General features: G+C 36.8%; 1 protein-coding gene across 1 annotated transcript; it reads right to left on the bottom strand.

Moving 5' to 3' along the window:
* Positions 1 to 614: 614 nt before the first annotated feature.
* LOC129768086 (uncharacterized) lies at positions 615 to 24,404 on the bottom strand. The gene is made up of 3 exons (XM_055769501.1): positions 24,050 to 24,404; positions 1,295 to 1,623; positions 615 to 1,233 (listed from the first exon to the last, which is right to left on the bottom strand). Exons 1-3 carry the CDS (start codon positions 24,068 to 24,070, stop codon positions 726 to 728), a joined length of 858 nt encoding a protein of 285 aa, XP_055625476.1. The 5' UTR covers positions 24,071 to 24,404; the 3' UTR covers positions 615 to 725.
* Between the last annotated feature and the right edge of the window lie 1,347 nt (positions 24,405 to 25,751).

The raw sequence follows: 25,751 nt of genomic DNA, 5'->3' as shown, positions 1-25,751 counted from the left end.
CCCTCCTGTACTCACGCGAAAAATTGTAACTCGTGTACTCACAGAATGTGTGCGTCTCTGTAATATTACTATTGTGTATTTTGAAGCGTGAGTGCTCCCGTGGCCGAGTGGTTAACGTCAAACCTAACATGTCGGAGGTTCGGGTTCGATTCCCGTTCTGGTCGGGGGAATTTTTCGTCGAAGAAATTTCCTCCGTCTTGCACTTCCACGCGTATTCTAGAGCTTGCCACTCAGAATGCATTCAAGGCGTGCTTTTTGGGATATAAATCTCAACTAAGTACTAATGAATATAACGCAAGTAATACTACGTTGAGACGGCGAAGTTCTTCTAGGAACGTTAGTGCCATTCAAGAAGTATTTTTAGTCGTTATTGGTATTTATTCAAAGAAAAAGGAATAATTGGAATTGTTATTTAATTTAGCCTCCTCATTGATTCTCGGTCTGTTAGACCGTATGCGCGAGTATAGGAAGATTGAAGCACACCTTCTACATTCAACCACGTTCAATAGAAAGGCACTATTTCTTAACCTTGAAATACCCTTCATTAAATTCGTATAACCAAAAAGTCCATCCGTTATAGTTCGAATTTATTTCTATTCTAAAAAATCATTCCTTACAAAATAATAAATATATTCACAGCATGATGGTTGGTGTTGCTTAACAGTAGTCATTCGTCTCCTTCAAATAATCTTACAAAAGTAAGAGTACACAACCAATTAATCCGCTCACTTCGTGCCGCACTGCTGCTGCCCGAATGCTGGGTAGGCAATCTTGCTCGATCCGGTGTCCAATCCATCGGGAACCCCATCGCTCAGCATCACCGGGAAGTAGGCGAACTTCCCTCCCGCGCCATTTCTCCTACGCTCCGCCTCGTCGGCTTCCTTCCTGGCGAAAGCATCGAGCAGACGGTTCAACTTGTTCTTGATTTCCTCTAGTTCTCTTTTCAGATCCTCGCAAACTGACGAGCAAGCTGGTTCCAGCTGATGAGGAATGATAGACTCGTGCACATTGCTGGAATCCGGGAACTCTGGCTCGATTGGCAGCGGGGTGGTAGTAGTTCTCGTGGTAGTACTTCTGGTAGTGGGACGAGTTGTTGGGCGAGGCGTCGTTGGACGTGGTGTTGTCGATGGAGCGTTTTTAGTCAATTCCGCGAACAGAGCAGAGCATGCCGGTGGGAAGAATAGATCCTTCCACTGGACGTTTCTCTCGACAGATCCCTGGTAGACGTTATCACTGAAATAAAAGGGAATGGTTAGAAGCCGAAAATTTGCAACTACAATGAATTAAAACTTACATGCTTTTCTCTACTCGGGAGATGTAAATTTTCGTGGCATGATCCGGTGGCACGACGCGGTATCCCTTTATGTCAGATACATAATGCACCAGATGCGGCTTGCCATCGGGGTCTACAAATCCGTAACAGCCATAGGTCACTCCATCCGGACCCCGAACCTTATGCTGGAAATGGTTGTCGGCTTGTTTAACCACATCCAGTCCGTACTCAAATGATCCTCTTCCCAGCTGGCTGTTGTGATAGTTGTTGGCGTTCTTCTCGACGTTCACGTTGATCTCCAGCGTACGGTCGTCAATTGACAGCGTTTGGGCCAGGGTGACAAGTGTTAGCTGAAATCAAAGTGGGAGATTTGTGAGATTTGTTGCTGTCGTTGGAATTCGCATATAGATGAGCCTGTCCGGCACACGATAGCCATAGGACATTGGTCATCGAGATGACGCGGGTAATCAACACCTACGCCAGGTGAGAGAATAAATATTCGATACATTCCACTTGGGATGAAATTTTATTGGTCGTTATCATTCTGATCAGCCTCTCGGACTGACCTCGGGGATTCAGATCCGTTTCTTATTTAGGAGATGGAAACATTCGTACATAACTTTGGAGACAATCTAGATTGAAATTGATAACGCAGATATATCATTTTTCTTAGAAACTTAATATATCTCTCTCCATTTGAATTATCATCTAGATTTTTTAAGTGTATCTCTACTAAATTTCTATAAATACAATGTCATCGTCAAAAAAAAAAAGAATACCAAGACCCCCAAAGTGTTTCTTTTGTATCCCGAGAAAAAAAAAGAAACAACACAAACGATGACAGCACAATGCTATTTCCAGCACCCCAAGACGTGTTGCTTATCAATATCCCAACACCCACGCACTCGTTTCCCATTTCACCAATGCTCCACTGCCATTATTCCGCAGCCGCCGCCGGTTGTTGATTCTTGCGTGACATATGGTGTTTGTGAATTAATCGAACATGACACATAACTAAGGCGCGTGGCTAAAGCAACCACCCCCCAATCCGACCGGCCCCCATAAAGATCCCATCTTCGTGGTTTTGAATTGGATGGTCAGATGGGATCTCGATTCGGCCCGTTGGCTAATTCTGCAATTTATTGCCCACCACTGCCGGATGGCATGTTGTGGCTGAGAGAATGCGGGCTTCAAGAGTCGTAAAAAAGGAGGAAAATGATGGCGAATGGATTGCCGTCCGGGAGGTGCTGAACGGTAGCGTCCCACATCATTCCACGTCCCGAGAGGAACCAACAACCGATCAGGAGCCGGGTGATTACGGCAAATTTAGATCTTGTACCAGGTATGTGGGCTTCGTTCGAGTGGGTTAACTACCAGACTCATCAGAAGTGGGTATTTCCGTCAGGATAGGGGTTGAGATTTTTCAATTGTTTGATAGTTAGTTTCATGACATATATTATTTTCTAAAATATAAAAAATTGTTATGAAGTGCCGAAATCGATTGACGCAAAAATTTCATCAATCCACCATAAAATGACTGAGCAATAAGCGTTTGAAATTGGACAATTTTCACGATGTGCTCGATTTTCGATTTTCAATTTGTACCCTAATATGTTCCCGAAAGAGGTAATCCTACGTCAAAAGGTAAATACGTAGGACGCATAGAACCAGTGGCGTAGCGTAACCGGGTGACACCCGGGGCGGACTTCTTGGGTGTCACCCCTCCAACCAAATCTTGTTATCATGATTTTGTTTTCGTTTTTTAAAACAAATAGATTAACGAATCAATCATTTCATTCATTACTAGCTGACCCGGCGAATTTCGTCCCGAACAAATTGACGTTTTCTTACTCAGCGAACGTTTATGGGTTCAATCTGCGAACTGCTCGAATACGACGGGCCAGCTGGATGTCCTCGGGCATGATGTGACGCGTTTTGCGTGGATAGCAAACAAATTGGTATCTTCGAAAAGGCCTCCAGCAGTGCCATAACTGCGGAACTTTGGAAGCGCATGTCGGTTTTGAAGTCCTGGGCAATTCCACGAACCAAACGCTGCAAAAGTAGCTTGTGGATCAGCAATTTGGTCGACTTCTGATAACGGCGAATTTCACACAAAGCGCCGGTTCCCGGTCGGTAGCGATGTGGCTTCTTCACACTTCCTGCAACTGGTGCACTTTTCCGAGCAGCTTTCGTGGTGCCTCATCACCGGTAGATTTATGAGCTGTCTGCTTGGTCCCAACGAGTCCTCACGGTGCGAGAGTAGAGGTAGAAACGAACGCAAGCAAAGGAAGTGTCATGTTTTATAGCCATCCGTTCGGTTCAACTGCAGAAGAGAAATGAAATTGGAAAAGAAGACCATAATGCATAGGCGTCTGAGTGCGACCGTCCTCATCTCACATCGCCGCATCAACTGAATGGATTTCCAGAGTGTATGCGAGTTGAAACAAGTTTTCGGGTCAATAATTACCACTCATATAACTCGTGGTCATTTTGTCTTTCGAATGAAATGTTTTTCATACTACTCCCTTCAGTCGGAAAAGAGGTGTTAACGTTCAAAACCTTGCAGTCCAGCGCCACTCTTTCGTTTTCGAAACTTTGAACTTACACCTTACAGAAATGAAAGACGTCAAAACACAATAATGATTCTTTTACATGTCCTCTTTCATAGTTAAATTTATCACTAAATAATACCACTGATGGGTGACGTTCATTGGTCATGTTGAATTTTTTTTCTCGTAAAAAAATACGTATACACTAATTTCAATGCAATCGGGAAGCCTATCAAACTTTTTTATCTGCCGGTACTGAATCGGTGTAGTGTGCGCATATGCATGTCGCTCCATACTGATTAAGTCGTCCGACCAATCTATCGGCCGACAAAAGTCTGCAGTCTACAGGAGCTCTTAGGTGTATTTACAATGCCAATTTTCCCCAGGCAGCTTGGTTTTGATGTCTCTGTTAGGGAACACAATTTTGTAGGAACAAATGTTCCCCCTACTTTTAGGTGTTTGCAATGCCGATTTCCCCAGGCAGCATGGTTTTGATGTCTCTGTTAGGAACCCACCGCATGTGTCGTCAATGTCGACCAATCAGAAGTGGGTATTTCCGTTAGGATAGGGGTTGAGATTTTTAAATTTTTCGATTGTTAGTTTCATGACATATATTATTTTCATCAATATAAAAAATTGTTATGGAGTACCGAAATCGATTGACGCAAAAATGTCATCAATCCATCATGAAATGACTGAGCAATAAGCGTTTGAAATTGGACAATTTTTACGATGTGCTCGATTTTCGATTTTCAATTTGTACCCCAATAAGTTCCCGAAAGGCGTAATCCTATGGCAAAAGAAACTGATGAGACACCCTAATACTAATTTTAGTATTAAGTAATATTTCCAGTATTTTTATAAGCCCTTCCATATATTTTTATGTTTCGTCGATCCTCCTCTGTTATATTCACATTTAGTCTTTTTCAAGGCTAATATATGTTGCACGAGAAGTTGTACCTGTTTCATTCATTTCAATCATTAGTTTTGATATACAGGCGAACCTTTTTTTGTGCGGAGGATAGGGACCGCACAAAAAAGTTGCATAAAAAAAATCGTACAACTTCACCAATAGCTTTAAAAAATCGTGTTCGGTACACATTTTGAAAAAAAATTATTTTGTGCGGTAGATAGGGAGCGCATAAAAAAAAATTCCCCCAAGAAAATAACTCAAATCCACGCCATGCACCGTTCCTTCTGTTTCCCTGCTTTGCGATAGGACACTTTGCCTTTTCGGTTGCGCGTGGCTGTTTTTGCTTTTAGTTGCAAGTCGAAACGTGTTGCTTCTTTTCATACACCGCACAAAAAAAAATCGCACAAATAAACCGCACAAGAACAGAAAACCGCAAAAAAATTCCCACAAAAAAAACGCACAAAAACAGGTTTTACTGTACTTTTATCCTTTTTTGCGTTTGATACTGTATTAATTTTCTATCATGGTAATTATGTATCAATGAAAACAAAAATTGTCTCTTGGGAAGTTATTTACAATTTGACCTCTGTAGAAGAATTCACAGTAACGAAATTGAGAACATCGATTTAGTAAAGTGTTCAGAGGCGTTTAAAATTTCCAGTTGTTTCTTCACCCGTTTATTCTAGATTAAAATAATGGGATAATTGTTTCAGTTGAATCAAATTTCGTACATTGTGCCAATCGCTTACTAATTATCAGGTTTTTGAAATAGAGGTTGCTTGAAGTTATTCTAGGAACGTCAGTATCTTTGTAGAAGGAGAGGAAGAGAAAAAAACAAGAGGAAGAAGAAGGAAAACTATATAAGTAAAAGAAAAAGAACAAGATAAGTATAACTAGAGGAAAAATGCACAAGAAGAAGAAGAGATATCAACAGAAGAAGAAGCTTGTTGATTGTAAAAATGAACTAGACGCCATCGAAGCCAAACTTGAAGTTTCCTCTTGCCCGCAATAGTAGCAGTAGCAGGGTAACCTATCATCACACTATCATTCGGACCATCAACCGAGGATGAAGAAGCTGAGTAAATGAGGCTTTATCAACACGTTCGTCGCCCAAATCGACTTTTCTGAGTTTCTTGCGGAGCCCAACTTGCGGATATATAATTAAATGAACATCAAACTTAGTTTGTAGACAACTTTTACACGATCTAGCAATATTTTATTCAATTTGAAGATGAACTGACAACAATAACACATGCCAAAGTCATATTATATGAGTTTCACAAAAAAAAACTGCAGTACAAACCATCCGCACTATAAATTGATAAAAAAGTATAGTATAAACATGATAATGATATGGTTATAATTTTATTATTTTTCTACATACTCTACAGTTACCCTTGGGTGCCTATTCTATCAAATTCCATTTAAAAATCCTATTAAATTTGAACGAGGAAAGTGTTACCCATATCTGGGAGACGGGGCGATGAACGTATTAATTGTCAACAACGTATAGTATGAAGGTCCGTAGTAAACTATCTGCATCAATTGAAGTCAACCGCGATGATCATTGAATTTACGTTTCTGAGGAACTACAGAACCACACTACAGAACATCTCCTCATTAATCCGCCTAGGCGTTGATAGACAATGTTGGAATAAGCGTCCTATAAAATGAAATTCGCGAGCTTCGTTGAGCTGAATGGAAATCCGGCATTGATCCTGAAAATGTGCTGTGCATTATTGTTTCCTTTACATTAATTATTCGGTCTTGTGTTCTACCACAATCTACTCCGATCAATCCATGAAATGGTGGTGCATGGAAATGAAAAATACAATACCGGAAGAAACCATTTTGACAACACTAGTCGTGGTAGGATTCGGAAAAAAATAATCCAACCAGTGGAAGTCACGCTTTCTACAAGACAGTCCTTAACGGATTGGTAACCATGGGCCTGATTCTCGAATACACTTCACGGTGGAAACGAAATAAACGGCACGCCATTGAACTACGTTTTACGCGTTAGTGAAGTGTCGAAGATAATAATGAGTTTTCAGGCAGAATGAGCACTTCTCAAATAAAAACTCATTAATGAAAATTAACTTCTTCGCATCAAACTGGTTATCAATGTGAGTGGAAAACTTTGTTTTTTCATGTGATATAATAATCTCATATAAAAATTTCATCCCAAGATAATTTGATATTAGAATGATAAGTTTAGTTATCTTATCACTGATGTACACGACCTTACAGATGGATAGTTTAATGATTTCTGTATTGATGAAGCAGAGTTTTCATGCCAAAATATATTTTTTCATGTTTACACTTCATGTTTAGCCCTTTATTGCATTATCCGCGATTTTCGTTATACGCGGTGACCTTGCCCGACTTTTCCGCGAATAATGGGGGTTCTACTGTATAGGCATGCTAGTGTAAGGCCGAGGACATAGTAAACGCGGTGCGGTGCGATGTGATGCGATGCGAAACGATTAATTGGAGCTCATCGCGTACTATGACATACTGATCGCTTGAGATCGCGCGTTTTTTGATATTTCATTCCACTCCATTTTACATGTAAACAACCCAGCACAAGGATGCCAGATATGATTACATGTCTTCATTTTGTAAACAATTGAATTGTGAGATATTTAACTTAGTAATAAATTGTATGCGATATATGTCATAATGTGCATTATGTAAATTATAATAAAGTTATATGATTCATCGAACAAAACAATAATAATAATTTAACAACCCAACTTTTATTTTCGTTCGAAGAGTTTGATTGTGAAGATATTTTAAAAATCGTCTGGCAACCATCAATTGCGTTCACTCGCGGCAAAACACTCGACAAAACGTTTCGCCGCATTCAAATCCGCATCGCTTCGCGTTCACTATGTCAGGACCTGGTAGATTGCATTTTATTTTCATTTTGCGTGAACGGAAGAGCTTTCCCGCAAACTAGCCCGCATCGCATCGCGTTCATTATGTCCTCGGCCTAAGAGTGGCATGCTTTTTGGTTTATCAACAACTGCATCGCATCTGGTAGTGGAGAAAGATTAGATCAAATCGAACTTGACTTAAAATTAATATTGGTAACAGGTGGGACTGAATTTATTGACGAAGTGTTGTGAAAAAAATCAATTTAATTAGCTATGGAACATGGTTAATTAATAAGAATTGTTCCAAGAAAACAATAGCCTTTTGCAATTTTGGATTGTTGCTCTCCGAAAATTCTTTTAGATTGCATTTTGAATGTCAGCTTTACTATAAATTATCGTTTTAAATGAAAATTTAAATGAACAGTTTCAAACAACAAATTTAAATGAACAGTTTCAAACAACAGATTGTGTTTTAGTTATAATTCATTTTATTTAAAGTACAGATCAACTACTGATTGTTACGATTAAAACATACAAAAGCAAACAAAATTTTTCTAGAGACCCTACTGTATCGATTCTTATACTGTCCAAAAAATGCACGCTTAATAGAACTATAAAAAACATTTCGGAATATCCATTCGCAAGGTCGTTTTCACAATTTGCATACGAAACCACAGTGTCCGATTCTAATTTGCATAAATTTATACGGAGCTATATTTCCAAATTTAGCACAACTAACTCAACTAGATTTTCTCGCCTGGTCTCCTATATAAATCCCCGTGTACTAGAATACCCTAGCGGCAGGAATATTATGCACACTTGCCGCCGAACATCCTCAAAATCCCGAGCCAAAATTGTGTCCAGCGGCCTCGAGAATCTCAATAAGGAAATGCATACCAGCCGGTGGTTTCTTCCAAATGCCAACTTTAATCCGCTGATGCTGATTCATTGGTGCCAATTTCTAGCGCGAAAAAATGACAAATTTAACATTCACGTTTCCACCACGGAGAGCCACATTCCTGTGGTTGATAGTGGCTGGTCGCTGTCATCCACCTGTTTCCAGCAGCTTTGCCTACGTGAGCCAGATCCGGTGGTACAGCGGAACAAGAGTCAACAATGGGCTCTGTTAGTACCGATTAGTGAGTTTACCGTATTCAGTATTCAAACGCATCGATATATCGATATTGATTAGCACTATGCCCGTGTCCTTGCGTGCGGACAAAGGTCGACATTACACCTACGTTTGAAGATGTGACGCTGCTAAGCGGCACTGGAACCAGCTCTAAAATATGAATTCATGAAAGAACTAACGGTTCCTGTTTGCAGGAGGCCTGAAACTGAATCACCGGCGACCCGGTCATGTTTACCTTAGTTAACGATGTGCATATATTTGCTTTGTCCATTAATCAGCCTCGTAGGGGAGGAGGGAAACGAATTAAGGTGTTTCGAAAGATGGCACAGCGTGAGACGAGAATGTTTGTCTAGTTGAGATCCGTGTATATCATCATAATGAGACTTGATGAATGATATCGTGGCGACAGGCACACGTTTCAACGGACTTCCTTGGGACAGATATTTCGAAATTTCCCAAATTGTTTTGAACTTTTCGGTAGGTTTCGTAATTTCATTCTGTCTGTTCTGCATATATATGAAAAATTGCATGTGGAAAAATTCGGAAATCGTGCCTCTATCATATAATTTCCATTTTCCATACATAGTTACCCACTCTTCCGAGAAACATTTAGAGCCAAATGCGCAGGCAACGTACCAGTGAGGATACATATCAGAACGCTTTACGAGATAGAAACATGGACCGTTCGACAACTCGGGCGAATATGGTCTTGTCAATAAAATACATTTTCCGAAAATAAATACAAAATTACTTCACAGTTTTTTTTGTTCTGGTTGTTTTTTCCATTATTTTAGTCAAGCGCTTCAGTCAGAGCAATTTTATTTTAAACGAATCAAAATATCTTGGAATAGAAATTTGAGGATCTGACCGATGATAATTTTTTGACGGATAAATGTTCTGTTGGAGTCAACCAGTAGAGATACGAGGTCTGTTCAAAAAGTATCACGACTTTCGAATTTACGCGGGTTACATATGTTCGATTCTAATTTTTTGACGTAGGACTACGTCTTACATTAAGGGTGCCAAATCAGAAAACAGGTCACATTTTTATGAAATAAAGTTAACGTTAATAACTATTTTTGCTACGAACGGATTTTAACGATTTGCACACCAACCGAATCGGAAATTTTCTAAGATGCTATACATTACAATCCCATAGTTTGTATATGGTTTTAATTGGTGAAAATTGAAGGCACTCTCATTTCCCCATACAATTGTTCTGTTCATTTGTGTGCTTTCCCGAACAGAGCTGTCAATAACGGGCAACTTATGCAGCCGCTAGAATAGAAACAACGAAGGGAGATAGCGAAAAGAGAATATTTGCGAAGTAAACTCGCATCGACTCTGTTCTGATGCAACAAGCTCCTAGCTTTGTTGACGGTTTTGACCGAGAGTCGATAAAAACGACTCATTCGACTCAGAAATTATCATTCTTGCGATGTTGCATTTTTATTGCTGCAACTGTGTGCATCTATTAGACGCGTGTTTTATGCTTGTTGATAGGCGATGCACGGAAGATGCCTCTCGTTAAATACTCAGTGCAATACGTGCATTGATATAAAGAAACAAATTGCGACAAATGACCAATTAGTGTATTGTTCTAGCAAAGGCAAGAAAGAATCGTTGCTTCTCAAAATGATTCTACAAAACCACGCAAGCCATTAAACCTTTTCAGGGTCCCGGAATTGTTTTACTAAAGAGTTATTTATGAAATTCCGACATATTCGCAAATAACATCCGAAATGATAAACCAACAAATTTCAAAAAAAAAAAAAAGATTGCGCAGTCCTGCGTCCTAAGCGACCGTGTCTCGGATACAAACCCTTGATTATTTTTGTAGAGCTCTTCTAAAAGTATCACGATTTTTGTATACCCACGGATTACTTATATTCGATTTCAGTTGTTCACGTGCTCGGGCCTTCCGGCACGCTTTGCGTCGTTTACATCTTTTCGACCCTCCGAGAACATTTTTTTTCGAGCTCCGATAAATGTTATTTCGCTCCAAGGTAGGTTCACCAGATGTCACAATCAACATTCGGAATATGTTCGCGCACTTAATTTTGTTTTTCACACAAAATTTGATACAGATTCTTTAATCCATTTTTGCAATAGGCAAAAATTGATGATGAACCAAAACACATGTAAGAAAAGCAGTTGTCAAAAATTAACTGAACATCATAAATAGCCGTACTTGTCAGCATAAGTGAGACACATGACTACCAACATAGTGCCCAAAAAAAACTAGAATCGAAGATACGTAACCCGCGTAAATTCGAAAGGCGCGATACTTTTTGAACAGACTTCGTACAACTCATACTGAACGGTATTCTACCATCGTCATTTGACAAAGTTATTTGTTTTCGTATTTGAGACACACCGGAATTGCAGTTCATTAACACGAAACGAAAAAAAATGACTTCTGTTGTTTTTCGTATATCAGCCATTCCATGTCAAACTGATATAGTAGTTCTCAGATTTTCGTCAAAAGTGATAGTTTCGTTCTTTATCGCAAATTATTAGACCAATAATTTTTAGTTTTTTTTTAAGGTACACATTTTCATTTTAGGATGATCCATAATATCGCCTTTTTCGCCGTTTTTCCAAAAATGACATTTTTCAAAAATTTATAATTAATTTATAAAATGACATTTTTCAAAAATTTATTATTTGTTTTTTATAGTTTTCATGGTCTCGGGACCAAGGGCGGTATATTTTTTATATTTTTTATCGAAAGCTGAGAATTTTTCACATAATACATCTCGAAACCGGGGAGGCTTTTTTTTCGTTTTTGAGTTGATTTTTCAAAGTTACCCGATGAACCAAAAAACCATTTTTCTCTTTTTTCCCAAAAATAACTTTTTAAAAATCTATTAATTTTGAAATACTACCGAATCAGATGATCGATATATCAAATTAAAGCCTACAAAGCCTTCTTGAAAAAATAACACACGAAAACTGAAAAACAAAATAACAACGAAAACTAAAAACATGTTAACTTTGAAAAATCATAACTAAAAAACGAAAAATAACACTTCTCTGGTATTCGGATGTATTATGTGGAAAAACCTCAGCTTTCAGGAAAAAATATAAAAAAAATATGGCGCTCTTGGTCCCGAAACGATGTAAACTATAGAAAACAAATACAATCAATAATTACGAAAACAAAATCCATTTCTATTCCGAGTGTAATATTTTTTCAAACAAGACTAGCTCATTGGCTTTAATTTGATATGTCGATCATCTGAATCGGTCCAGTAGATCAAAAGTTATAATTTTTTGTGGTGGAAAAAATGGTAAAAAAATGATTTTTCGGACCATCGGTTATCTTTGAAAAATAATAACTCAAAAACGAAAAAAAACGCCTCCCTGGTTTCAAGGTATGCTATGTGAAAGATTCTCAGCTTTCCAGAAAAAATATAAATCAATATAGCGCCTTTGGCCCGAGACCATGAAAACTATAAAAATCAATAATAACGAAAATAAAATTCAAATTTTCTGCAACTGTAGTATTTTTCCAAATAAGATCAGCTAATTGGCTTTAATTTAATATGTCGTACATCTGAATTGGTACAGTGGTTCAAAAGTTATAATTTTTTTTAAAAAGTCATTTTTGGCGAAAATTCGAAAAAATGATTTTCCGGACCGGTCACACTAACAAAAAAATTAAAAATACGGGTAAAAATAATTTGCGATAAAGAACAAAACTACCACTAAAAAAAAAAAGATTTTTTGACCATCCAGACGGGGGTCCCCCATTAAGAAGTAGTTTATACAGTGCACTGTATTTAAGACTCTACAGATTGAATAAGAAATTCGGCTCTCGCCAACCAAACCTAAGCTGGCAGTCCCATTGCGGGATTGGGATCCGCCGAAGAAGGAATCCGTTTGTTGTAATATACTTATTGCCGCCTTAGTGGTATCTGGACAAAAATGGGGCTATTGACAGATCGCAAAAATCAGCGCGGAAGTGGAAGTCGAAACTGCTATCAGTTCACAAAAGCCACAGGAATCGACAGCATTCCTGCTGAGTTGTTCGAAGCTGATTCAACCATATAAGCATAGATGTTGCATCAACTCAGCAGCGATATCTGGGAAACCGAGACAATTCCGGCCGGATACAGAACATTTTGTTTAAGGTTCCCAAAAAAAAAATTAAATAATTCTCAAAGTACTCTGTAAACGGATCCTCAACCGGGTACTGAAGAAAACACTACTCCAGGACGACAACAAACCAGGTTCAGTGCCGATCAACCGTATGTGGATCACCTAACTAGGCTATAGATTGAATTGGGCAAAGTCATCGAGCTCCAAGACTCATTTCTACTGGTATTCATCGATTTCGAAAAAAATCAGTCGATTCTGACTCAATGAAAATATCTGGGCGTAGAGGGATCCCAGAAAAGCTCGTCCATCTCACCGAAACCCAGTACGAAACATTCTCAGGTAAAGTTCTGCACGACAATGTCTTGTCGAATCCTGTACTGCTGGAGAAAGACAAGGATGCGTACTATTACCATTACTCTTTCTTATCATGATCTATGAGATCTTAGTTGGAGCTATCGACAGTAGACCGAACCGAGGATCATCATGGAATCCTTTAACCATGGACTAACTGAATAATCTTGGCCTGGTTGACAACGTTTTCTTGCTCGACCAGCGAGGAGCTGATATACAGAGCAAGCTTGATGATCTCTCCGAAAGGAGGGAATCTTCCAATGTTTTGGTAGCCAATTTATTCCCCGAAATATTAACAGATGGTGGTATCAAGATAAATATAGTCACATGAACCAGGGAAGCTCGGTGTGCCTTTTTCAGGTCACCGAAATATTTGACATTCATGCCAGATCTCACTACGTACGAAATTTGTAGTAATTTCATACCTTGGTTGAATTGAATTATTCATTTCGCGATAAACTTCTACGATTTTTATATCAAACCTTTCCCGTTCACCCCCACTATATGCCCGTTTTACCTACATCACAAAAATGTTCTATTTTCGGTGCGGTTTGAATTTCAATAAATAAAGTATTGGAAAACACTTTTTTGTGAAATTTTTCACCAATTAATTCGAAAACTACTGAAGTACCAGAACAGTGAAAATTTGGAAAACTGGAATTTCCAAAGACACAATCTAAGCTAATAGGCATCTCAAGTGCAACCGGAAGACTTTGTAAAATAAACTAAAGAAAACACACCTGAACCAATCTGATGATCCAAAAGTTTTTTTTATAGAAGCGAAAAAAAAGCTTCCATCTTTGTAGCTTGTCAAATAGATCGTACCGGCAGATGATCTTTGAAGAAATCAATTACATTTTCCTGAGATCGGATGGCACGATTCTTTTGCGATCACCAGGAATTTAGCTTACATGTTGCAACATTTGAAACTCACGTTCAACTAAAGGAAACCCACAACGGGGGCGTTGTGAAGATTATCTTAAAACGAGTTAGCACCATTTTTTCCTGGCAGAAAATTAAGTTAGGGTAACTCGCCAAATGTTGAACGCTTAAGCTAGGTGTGTTCATATGTTCTTGACTTCTTCGTGATAACACATGAAATTACTGAAAACAACTCAGCATTACTCTATAGCAACAATTAAGCGTCATTTCTTGCTATATTTAATACTAGCTGACCCGGCAAACTTCGTCCCGCCAAAAATTTGTTTTTTTGTTATCAATACCTTCAAACATTCACGTTTTCTTACTATGAGCAAATTCATGGGTCCAATCGCAGAACTGTTCATTGATTGATCTTCCATTTCTTCTCCGTAGAATTTAATATTTTACTAAAAAGTTCCTAGTATACAACAAAACTAGAAACAAAACTCATCATTTTAATATCAGATTATTTTTAGGACACAATTCTCGTTCAAGATTTTTCAACCACTTGTAAATAACATGTTTCTCCGTTGTGGAGGCGATTTGGCGTAGCAGTAACATCCATACCTCTCACGGTAAGGGTCACGAGTTCAATTCTCACTCCCGACATTCTTCCGAAATGGAAGGTAAAAGTGTAAAACCAGCCAAATGTGTTGAAAGTCACTATAATACAGAAATTAAAAAAAAAAGTTTCTCCGTTACATGGAATAAATGTTTTATACATAAATATGATCAAATTTATACATAAATATGATAGAATAAAGACAACCCTAAATCGAACAATTCCTTCCTCGAGTTCTGCTCCTATCAACACATCACATTAAAATCCATTTCCAGTTCGAACAAAGAGGAGGAGATTTGGTTTCGTTTGCTTGATTAATTCTCGAGGAATTCAGAAATTTGTGTTTCATTAGAGAGGGAGGAGGGGTTTTAAACTATCATGAAAACCTTCCCCGGGTCCAAAAACCCCTACAAAGCAATTTTCATGTTGATCGGTTCAGTAGTTTCCGAGTCCATAAGAATTTTGACACGTATCCATTGAAAGATGGTGCTTTGTGATAGTCAAGTAGGAGTAAATAAACCCAATGGAGAAAGCAGGGATACCAGATATGGGTAAATTGAACATCATTTTGTTTTATAATTATCTTCGAAGTTTTTCAATTTGCAAGAATATCCAAGTAATATGTAAGAAGGAAAAAATGAGTATAGTCGCGCATTCAAAATTATAAAAGGATAAAATTGAGTATGGTCACATATATTAAATTGTTTACAAAGGTGGACATTTCGGTTACATCGGATTGTTGTCTTTGGTTTTTTTTTTCTTTTGTTGATTTGCACACTAGAATTATATAGAATTATATATTATATTTTAGTGTAACGGGACTCCGGATGATTGAAGTACTGTTAAAACATTTTGTCATTCTGTCTGCGTTGTTGAAAAAATAGTGGCAGTGAAACATTCGCAGCTGTTTTTATTATAAACCTTTTTTTGAGGATGCAGTTTCTTATTTCATTTTTTTAAAAATTGCAGTGCCAAATGATCATTGATTACACAATATTTTTAATCGAATTTTTCAAAGGTAAGGGTTATGTGAATATTATCAATTGGGCTACATAACAGGTGTAACTTTTAAACGCAGATGTTTTTGAAGATAGTGTTTGAAAAACAACAATTGAAATTGATTTCTAGCTAGAATTCCTCAGACTGAACAACATTTAGAAAGTGTTCAACAATTGGCGAGGTACCCTAATTGAAGAAATTCTTAGATCTGCTCACACAGCATATTTCAAAAATAATCAGATATTGAGAAAATCAAAACTGTCAAGTTCTACGCATTATTCAAAGTGTTAAATGGAACCTGTCTCATTTCTCAATGATTTAATCAGACCTACAGCAACCGGATGAAGATTGTCCTGGGCAGAAAATCTGATTCAAAGTACTGAGAGAAATAATCGGAAGTACCGGTGATGTCAGGGTAAACAAGATGAACTTAGGGAAGCTGACCCAGTATATCGAACTTCAAAGAATGCTTTAAAAAGGATTCAAAACCTGTGGCACTTGTCCATGGAATATAAAAGGGATGGATTTCTGTATCTTACCAGGGCTTGGAATAACTTTTGCAAGATCAACCGAATCGACCGTGAAAACTAATAATATAATACAAGAAAAATCGGTGTATTTTCACCAACAGTAGCTCTGATACATTAGAGGGTGATTAGATGAAGAGGTTCTATCTATGTTCAGTGACAACAACTTCAATTAAATTTTCGAAAAAATATCTGATGTTTACGGAGCCTCTTGACCTTGACAGTTGCGTTTCTATGAACAAAGATAAAATAAATGTCAAAGTGGAGAAAAAAGCAGGCTAATGTTCAGAGTAGAAATCCGAAGAAGAGAATCAAATAAAAAACCAAGCAAAAATTCGAAAAGTATTCTGAATTCATCTAAGCACAAGCATAATATGAAATTATATGAATAATTATATAATTATATGAAAAATTATAACTAAACCTAATTTTGTTTAGTTATTACCTACATCACAAAAATGTTCTATTTTCGGTGCGGTTTTAATTTCAATAAATAAAGTATTGGAAAACACTTTTTTGTGAAATTTTTCACCAATTAATTCGAAAACTACTGAAGTACCAGAACAGTGAAAATTTGGAAAACTGGAATTTCCAAAGACACAATCTAAGCTAATAGGCATCTCAAGTGCAACCGGAAGACTTTGTAAAATAAACTAAAGAAAACACACCTGAACCAATCTGATGATCCAAAAGTTTTTTTTATAGAAGCGAAAAAAAAGCTTCCATCTTTGTAGCTTGTCAAATAGATCGTACCGGCAGATGATCTTTGAAGAAATCAATTACATTTTCCTGAGATCGGATGGCACGATTCTTTTGCGATCACCAGGAATTTAGCTTACATGTTGCAACATTTGAAACTCACGTTCAACTAAAGGAAACCCACAACGGGGGCGTTGTGAAGATTATCTTAAAACGAGTTAGCACCATTTTTTCCTGGCAGAAAATTAAGTTAGGGTAACTCGCCAAATGTTGAACGCTTAAGCTAGGTGTGTTCATATGTTCTTGACTTCTTCGTGATAACACATGAAATTACTGAAAACAACTCAGCATTACTCTATAGCAACAATTAAGCGTCATTTCTTGCTATATTTAATACTAGCTGACCCGGCAAACTTCGTCCCGCCAAAAATTTGTTTTTTTGTTATCAATACCTTCAAACATTCACGTTTTCTTACTATGAGCAAATTCATGGGTCCAATCGCAGAACTGTTCATTGATTGATCTTCCATTTCTTCTCCGTAGAATTTAATATTTTACTAAAAAGTTCCTAGTATACAACAAAACTAGAAACAAAACTCATCATTTTAATATCAGATTATTTTTAGGACACAATTCTCGTTCAAGATTTTTCAACCACTTGTAAATAACATGTTTCTCCGTTGTGGAGGCGATTTGGCGTAGCAGTAACATCCATACCTCTCACGGTAAGGGTCACGAGTTCAATTCTCACTCCCGACATTCTTCCGAAATGGAAGGTAAAAGTGTAAAACCAGCCAAATGTGTTGAAAGTCACTATAATACAGAAATTAAAAAAAAAAGTTTCTCCGTTACATGGAATAAATGTTTTATACATAAATATGATCAAATTTATACATAAATATGATAGAATAAAGACAACCCTAAATCGAACAATTCCTTCCTCGAGTTCTGCTCCTATCAACACATCACATTAAAATCCATTTCCAGTTCGAACAAAGAGGAGGAGATTTGGTTTCGTTTGCTTGATTAATTCTCGAGGAATTCAGAAATTTGTGTTTCATTAGAGAGGGAGGAGGGGTTTTAAACTATCATGAAAACCTTCCCCGGGTCCAAAAACCCCTACAAAGCAATTTTCATGTTGATCGGTTCAGTAGTTTCCGAGTCCATAAGAATTTTGACACGTATCCATTGAAAGATGGTGCTTTGTGATAGTCAAGTAGGAGTAAATAAACCCAATGGAGAAAGCAGGGATACCAGATATGGGTAAATTGAACATCATTTTGTTTTATAATTATCTTCGAAGTTTTTCAATTTGCAAGAATATCCAAGTAATATGTAAGAAGGAAAAAATGAGTATAGTCGCGCATTCAAAATTATAAAAGGATAAAATTGAGTATGGTCACATATATTAAATTGTTTACAAAGGTGGACATTTCGGTTACATCGGATTGTTGTCTTTGGTTTTTTTTTTCTTTTGTTGATTTGCACACTAGAATTATATAGAATTATATATTATATTTTAGTGTAACGGGACTCCGGATGATTGAAGTACTGTTAAAACATTTTGTCATTCTGTCTGCGTTGTTGAAAAAATAGTGGCAGTGAAACATTCGCAGCTGTTTTTATTATAAACCTTTTTTTGAGGATGCAGTTTCTTATTTCATTTTTTTAAAAATTGCAGTGCCAAATGATCATTGATTACACAATATTTTTAATCGAATTTTTCAAAGGTAAGGGTTATGTGAATATTATCAATTGGGCTACATAACAGGTGTAACTTTTAAACGCAGATGTTTTTGAAGATAGTGTTTGAAAAACAACAATTGAAATTGATTTCTAGCTAGAATTCCTCAGACTGAACAACATTTAGAAAGTGTTCAACAATTGGCGAGGTACCCTAATTGAAGAAATTCTTAGATCTGCTCACACAGCATATTTCAAAAATAATCAGATATTGAGAAAATCAAAACTGTCAAGTTCTACGCATTATTCAAAGTGTTAAATGGAACCTGTCTCATTTCTCAATGATTTAATCAGACCTACAGCAACCGGATGAAGATTGTCCTGGGCAGAAAATCTGATTCAAAGTACTGAGAGAAATAATCGGAAGTACCGGTGATGTCAGGGTAAACAAGATGAACTTAGGGAAGCTGACCCAGTATATCGAACTTCAAAGAATGCTTTAAAAAGGATTCAAAACCTGTGGCACTTGTCCATGGAATATAAAAGGGATGGATTTCTGTATCTTACCAGGGCTTGGAATAACTTTTGCAAGATCAACCGAATCGACCGTGAAAACTAATAATATAATACAAGAAAAATCGGTGTATTTTCACCAACAGTAGCTCTGATACATTAGAGGGTGATTAGATGAAGAGGTTCTATCTATGTTCAGTGACAACAACTTCAATTAAATTTTCGAAAAAATATCTGATGTTTACGGAGCCTCTTGACCTTGACAGTTGCGTTTCTATGAACAAAGATAAAATAAATGTCAAAGTGGAGAAAAAAGCAGGCTAATGTTCAGAGTAGAAATCCGAAGAAGAGAATCAAATAAAAAACCAAGCAAAAATTCGAAAAGTATTCTGAATTCATCTAAGCACAAGCATAATATGAAATTATATGAATAATTATATAATTATATGAAAAATTATAACTAAACCTAATTTTGTTTAAAGTCAAGATAGCGATATAGTATATTCAACATAGTTTTAGATCTTATTAAAATATGAACTTATGTCGAGGACACCAACTTTCTATCTTTTATAGTTTCTGGAATACTAAAAAAAACATTAAAAAGTTATTGTTGGAAAAACTTTTCCTCTGTAAAAGTGCTCATCTTTCAATGTATGAATGACTTGTTAGAAATTGTAAGGACTATTCATATAATTTTTTTTGAGAATTTTAAAAAAATACGTTTTTAAAGAAAATGAATTCCAATTATTAAAATATTTTTTTTCAGTGTAATTTTCTTTGAACATTTTTTGGCATTTTTTTATGAAAATTAAAACAATTTCTTATATTTTATCGTTTGATCAGAATTTTGTAAACATTACAGTTTTGGAGTTATGTTTTCTTTTGTCAAAAATAAAGAAAAAAAAAGGTTTGGCCCTTTTCAAAAAGCAATCTATTTTTTTTCGAAGATTTCATGTATGCAAAGTTGCTTAAATCACCAATGTCTTTACACCCACAACGGTTCACTGCTATCTAAAATGGTGCTGCCAACTCCTAAGACTAGTTGGCACAAATCCTTCAATGGCACTAACGTTCCTAGAGGAACTTCGCCGTCTCAACGTAGTATTACTTGCGTCATTTTTATTAGTACTTAGTTGAGATTTCTATGCCAAGTAACACGCCTTGAATGCATTCTGAGTGGCAAGCTCTAGAATACGCGTGATCACAGTGCAAGTCGGAGGAAATTTCTTTGACGAAAAATTCCCCCGACCAGAACGGGAATCGAACCCGAACACCCGGCATGTTAGTTATGACGCTAACCACTCGGCCAAGGGAGCACCGGGTTATTTGGTCGAAATGGTGTCTTAGGAAAAGTTCTAGATTATAATTTTGCGTTTCTAAAAAAAGGACATAATGAAAAAAAAACTTTTTTACCCAACAAAATTGAAAATAAAGTTTAAAAATGCAATATCTCAAAAACTACATTTTTCATACATAATTTTTCAACACAATAAGGACTGTATTGTCTCCAACAACTGGAACTGCTTGATCCTGGGCGAATGAAAAATATTTTTTATGGCCTTTTTAAATTTGCACGTTTTTTCAAATTCCTTTGAAAAGCAATGTTTCAACATGTAACCAAAACCGCAGCATTTCGAGATATTCCATTTTAAAGATTAATTTTAATTTTATTTTTTAAATTTATCTCGGTGTATATTATTTTGATAACGGTAATACTATGATATATTGGTTTTCAAAAAGAATTTGAAAAAACGTGCAAATTTAAAAAGGCCATAAAAAATATTTTTCATTCGCCCAGGATCAAGCAGTTCCAGTTGTTGGAGACAATACAGTCCTTATTGTGTTGAAAAATTATGTATGAAAAATGTAGTTTTTGAGATATTGCATTTTTAAAATTAAAAATTAAAATTTTAATTTAATTTAATTTTTAAAATTTAAAATTAAATGAAAAAATTAATTTTTCATTGTGCTCAGAATCAAATTTCATACAGTCAATATGGGTCTTATTGTGTCAAAAACTTAGATATAAAAAAAATTTGTTCCGGAATATTCAATTTCTAAACTATATTTTCAATTGTTTCGGTAAAAAAAAATGTTTTTTTTTCTCAGTGTGTACTATTTCCCGAACCGCAAAATTCGGCTACTAGCTGACCCGGAAAACCCGCCCAAAATTTGTTTTTTTTTGTTATCAATACCTTCAAACATTCACGTTTTCTTACTATACATGAGTCCAATCGCGGAACTGTTCATTGATTGATTTTCTATTCGACCCCGTTGAATTTACCTTTTACTATAAGTTTCCTAGTATTTCTAACAAAACTCATCATTATAAGAAATCATTATCAGATTATTTTCAGACACAATTCTCGTTCAAGATTTTTCAAACACTTGCAAATAACATTTTTCTCCGTTACATGGAATAAATGTTTTATACAGAAAATATAATAGAATAAAGACAGCCCTAAATCGTACAATTCCTTCCTCGAGTTCTGCTCTTATCAACACATCAGGCGATCCTTTTTTTAGTATAGATAGAAGAAGATATAGGAGTGCGTTTCATCATATTAAAATCCATTTCCAGTTTCGAACAAAGATCAATTTCGCTAGCGCAAACATCAAAAGGACTAACAGCACTTGCACTATGCACTATGTAATTGTAGAACATATGGGAATTTAATTTTCCGAATTTTCCTTTTTTCCTTCCGAGTTTTCCGAAAATTTTCATTTGTCATGTTTGGTTGGAATATTTTTGGTTGAAATATGTGTAATATTTTTATGGAAACCCCTCTCCATTCCAGTGGAGGGAGGGGTGTCAAACCATTATAGAAACATTTCTCATACCCAAAAACTCTCACATTCCAAATTGTGCTTGATTTGATCTCGAGTTATGCAGAAGTTTTTGTTTCGTTTGTATGGCAGCCCCCCTTAGAGAGGGGGAGGAGTTTATTCACCATAGAAGCGTTTCTCGAGTAATGCAAAAATTTGTGTTTTTGTTGAGCGGCCCCCCCCCCCCCCTTAGAGAGGGGAGTGGAGAGTCTAACCACCATAGAAATTTTTTATTGCACCCTAAAACCTTCCCATGCAACATTTTGTTTCATTTGCTTGAATAATTCTCGAGTAATGCAGAAATTAGTGTTTCATTTGTATGGCAGCCCCCCTTAGAGAGGAGGGTGGAGAGTCTAACCACCATAGAAACATTTATTGCATCCTAAAACCTAAATATGGCTAATTTGGTTTCATTTGCTTGAATAATTTCCGAGTAATGTAGAAATTTGTGTTTCATTTGTATGGCAGCCCCCCCTTAGAGAGGGGGGAGGGCTCTCAAACTATTGCGAAAACCATCCCCGGCCCCCAAAACCTCTACATACCAATTTTCATGTTGATCGGTTCAGTAGTTTCCGAGTCCATAAGAATCAGACAGACAGATAGAAATCCATTTTTATATATATATATATATATAGATAACTTTGCCTAAGACACCATTTCTATCAAATAACCCGTATTGGTATTATAATTTATTTTCTGAAGTGATACTTTTTCTATTTCATAAAAAAAATTCTTCGAAAATTTGTGTTGAATGGTTGAATACCTCTTAGCAAGAAAGATTAAGGGAATAAAGATACTGAGAAAGCATAGCTAGAGAGTATCGAACGAATAAAACGACAGAAACAATGGGAGACATAGGAAAATGTTATGAAAAAATTGCAAAAAAAATAGAATAAAAGTCAATGTGGAGCAAAAAGCCAGTAATAGGTAGTAAAGTAATAGAAGACATGAAAAGTGAATCAAAAAAAAAAGAAGCAAAGATTCGAAAAGTATCCTAAATTCATCCATGCACATATTTACCTTAAACTTCCTTAAATCATTTTCACAGTAAAAATTCAATGAATTATTAAGAAATTGTTTTTTCTCATAAATAATATATTTGTCCAGAACGTCATCGAAAATATTGGATTTTTTAATGATTTTCGAAAAGCTCGTAATTTCGAAATGATTTGGGACGAAATTTCATGTTCGCAAGCTTGAGTTGGTTTTTTAAACAACTGACATAATAGCTTCCAACAACTTTCAGATACTACATTCTACTCTCTTAACAAGCAGAAATCTTAATGAACCAAGATATTCTTCATAAAATACTCATTTCCTTTTCCCCCGAATATATAAATGAAGCTGGTGGCTGCTAGTGGCGCAAGGCATTGGAATGGCTTTTTGCACTTGTTTTCCGTCTATCCACCACAGGCTGAAAATTCTGTCCAGCAGGCAATGAGATGATGTTGTTGTTTTCTGTAAGGCTACCAACCGAGAAACGGGACACATATTACATCCCGATATCAAATTATGAGCGGAATTCAATTTGCTCCGAGCCCTGTCCTGTCAGCTTCCACGAATCCGTGGTGTTTCGCGTGATTTTGGCGAAGTATTTGTTTGATCGCGTGCGTTGTTTGGGTATCTGGAAAGCATTCCCAATAAATGCTGAGCTAAAGTATTACTTTAGGGTGTGGCATCGACTGGTGGATTTGAGTAAACAATGTGGAGGTAATGGTTGAATTAATTGGATAAATTATTGGGTCCGCCAGTGAGTAATGTACTACATGCCGGCAACACCAAATTGAGATAACAGCAAAAATATACATTTTCAAGTAAGAGATGCACTCGTGTTGCATCATGCTCGAGGTGCTCATTGTGCGCTTGAGAAAGTAGTATTATAAAATTGAGAAACTTGTAAACAATTCTTCCCAATGAAATAAACAAGTGAAAACTTTGAATGAAATCGTAACTTATTCTTAAGAACAAGCGCACACCTCTTTTTCGATGTAAATGAATATACAACAACTTCTTGAGAAAAGAAAGTAGGCTAGAACCACAAAAAAAAATTTTAGATCACATAACATCCATTTTTCAAGGTTTTTAACAATGTTATCCCAAAACTTCTTTGAAACTTACCAGTGCAATGAATCGCTTCATTTTGTTTGAATAATTTGTCTTATATTTCACGGTTCAACAATCAACAAATTTCATTCACTATCTGAATTCACTCTTTTAGTTCGACACTGTTGGTACACTTCTACAGTTCTTCACACAACTGTTCGCAAAGATTGAAAAAATGATTGCCCAACGCAGCTCAGTTCCTGGGACTTCCCTTCCAAATAGCACTTCCTTGATTCAAACTGCAGAATTTAATTGCTTTAAAGCAAACTATTGCTTAACTTTATAATCACTGAAATTTTTCGTTCAATAATCACAATTAGCACTTGGATCCAATCCGATTTTAGGTACGAAAATCCGCGTCTCGATTGGCTGACTCTTATCGACTATGCGATTGTCCGCACAACTCGCGCTTATTTAAATATCGTCCAAAAAAGTCCACACTTGATCGGTGGAAAATTATAGCATCTCCGCGTGCTCTCTCTCGTGTGGTGGTGTGGCTTTTGTTTTTGTTTCCGTCTCCGTTCCGTCCCCGGCCACACAAATGCGACGAGGTGAGACAGATGATATGCGCTTTTTTTACGTTTGTTTGTTTGTTTGTTTGGCTGGTTGGTGGCTGCGTATCTCCCACCAACGCGTGTTCAACGCGCAGAGCGTAATCAACACGCGCCAACGTGTACCAACGGACGTCATCGAATCCGAAGAAGTTGCCCAAAATTTGAAAATTAATTTTACCCTTTCCGCCCCACCCACCACCAAGCACCACCTCCAGCTGATCGATTGGAAGGCGTTCGGTTACCCGAGCGTACCTTAAATGGAGTAGCTTCTCAGCTGGCGAGGACGATGACGACTTGCGAAAAGGTAAACAAATATCGAGTGGAAAAGCGAAACCCCAAAAAATGCTATCGAACCGTTGGTGATTTTGGTGATTTTTTGTTTTCGAATTCCGCATTATTTTAATTTTGGCGCCGGCAGTCCCCGGCTATGCTTGCTCACTAAGTTAGTCGATGGGTCCCGATTGTTCGAGATCCGTGGTTGATTTTTATCGTTCCCATAAACGTGCCTAACATCATTCTGGGTTTTTTTTTATCTCAAAGAATTTCGAATGGTGTATGGAAAAAGTCGGTGATCTAAATAAGCCACCGGTTTTTTTTTTGTTTGTCGCGACGAGACTCATTTCACTGGAAACGTTCTTCTTCGCCACATTTGAGGAGTGTTCCGTTTATAGCCATCGACTGGTTGCCTGAGTGTCCTTGGAAGACGGCGGCACGTGTTCCGCGTGGCATCCCGGACACAGGGAAAACCAAAATTTGCAGATCATTTAGATCCGACGACAGATGACTAACATTTGTGGTTGTTTTTCAGATTTTCGATCCGAAACATTAACACGGAAACAAATAAACAACGGTGATATTTGTAGTGCGGTAACCTGATTTCTATGTCAAACCACACAAAAATTTACATTTTAATTGTTATCATGCAATCAATAGAGGTCAGGTTGTAAAACTTATCTTGATTGGAAGCGCACGGGTATCCTTCCCGGGGATTTTTTCTGTGACCGGGTAAGCAATTAGTAACACGTGTAGAATATTGAATGAGGGTATAGCCTTTTTGAAAGAAACCAGCGAAAAGCCCAACCATTTTGGAAGAAACTTTGCCATATTTTCGAACAGTTAATTATTACTGTAATATTTTAAGTAATATAACAAGTATAATAATA

The sequence above is a fragment of the Toxorhynchites rutilus genome, chromosome 2 (assembly GCF_029784135.1).
Source record: "Toxorhynchites rutilus septentrionalis strain SRP chromosome 2, ASM2978413v1, whole genome shotgun sequence".
Taxonomy (NCBI): Eukaryota; Metazoa; Arthropoda; class Insecta; order Diptera; family Culicidae; genus Toxorhynchites; species Toxorhynchites rutilus.
This window is presented reverse-complemented; position numbering and strand designations above follow the sequence as displayed.

Bases quoted from the DNA above. Each gene is read 5' to 3' on its own strand.
- LOC129768086 (XM_055769501.1), bottom strand. From the start codon at position 24,070: ATGAAGCGATTCATTGCACTG. The intron at 1,624-24,049 runs GTAAGTTTCAAA...CTTTGATTTCAG, and splicing joins TGAAGCGATTCATTGCACTG to CTAACACTTGTCACCCTGGC. The intron at 1,234-1,294 runs GTAAGTTTTAAT...CTTTTATTTCAG, and splicing joins TCCCGAGTAGAGAAAAGCAT to TGATAACGTCTACCAGGGAT.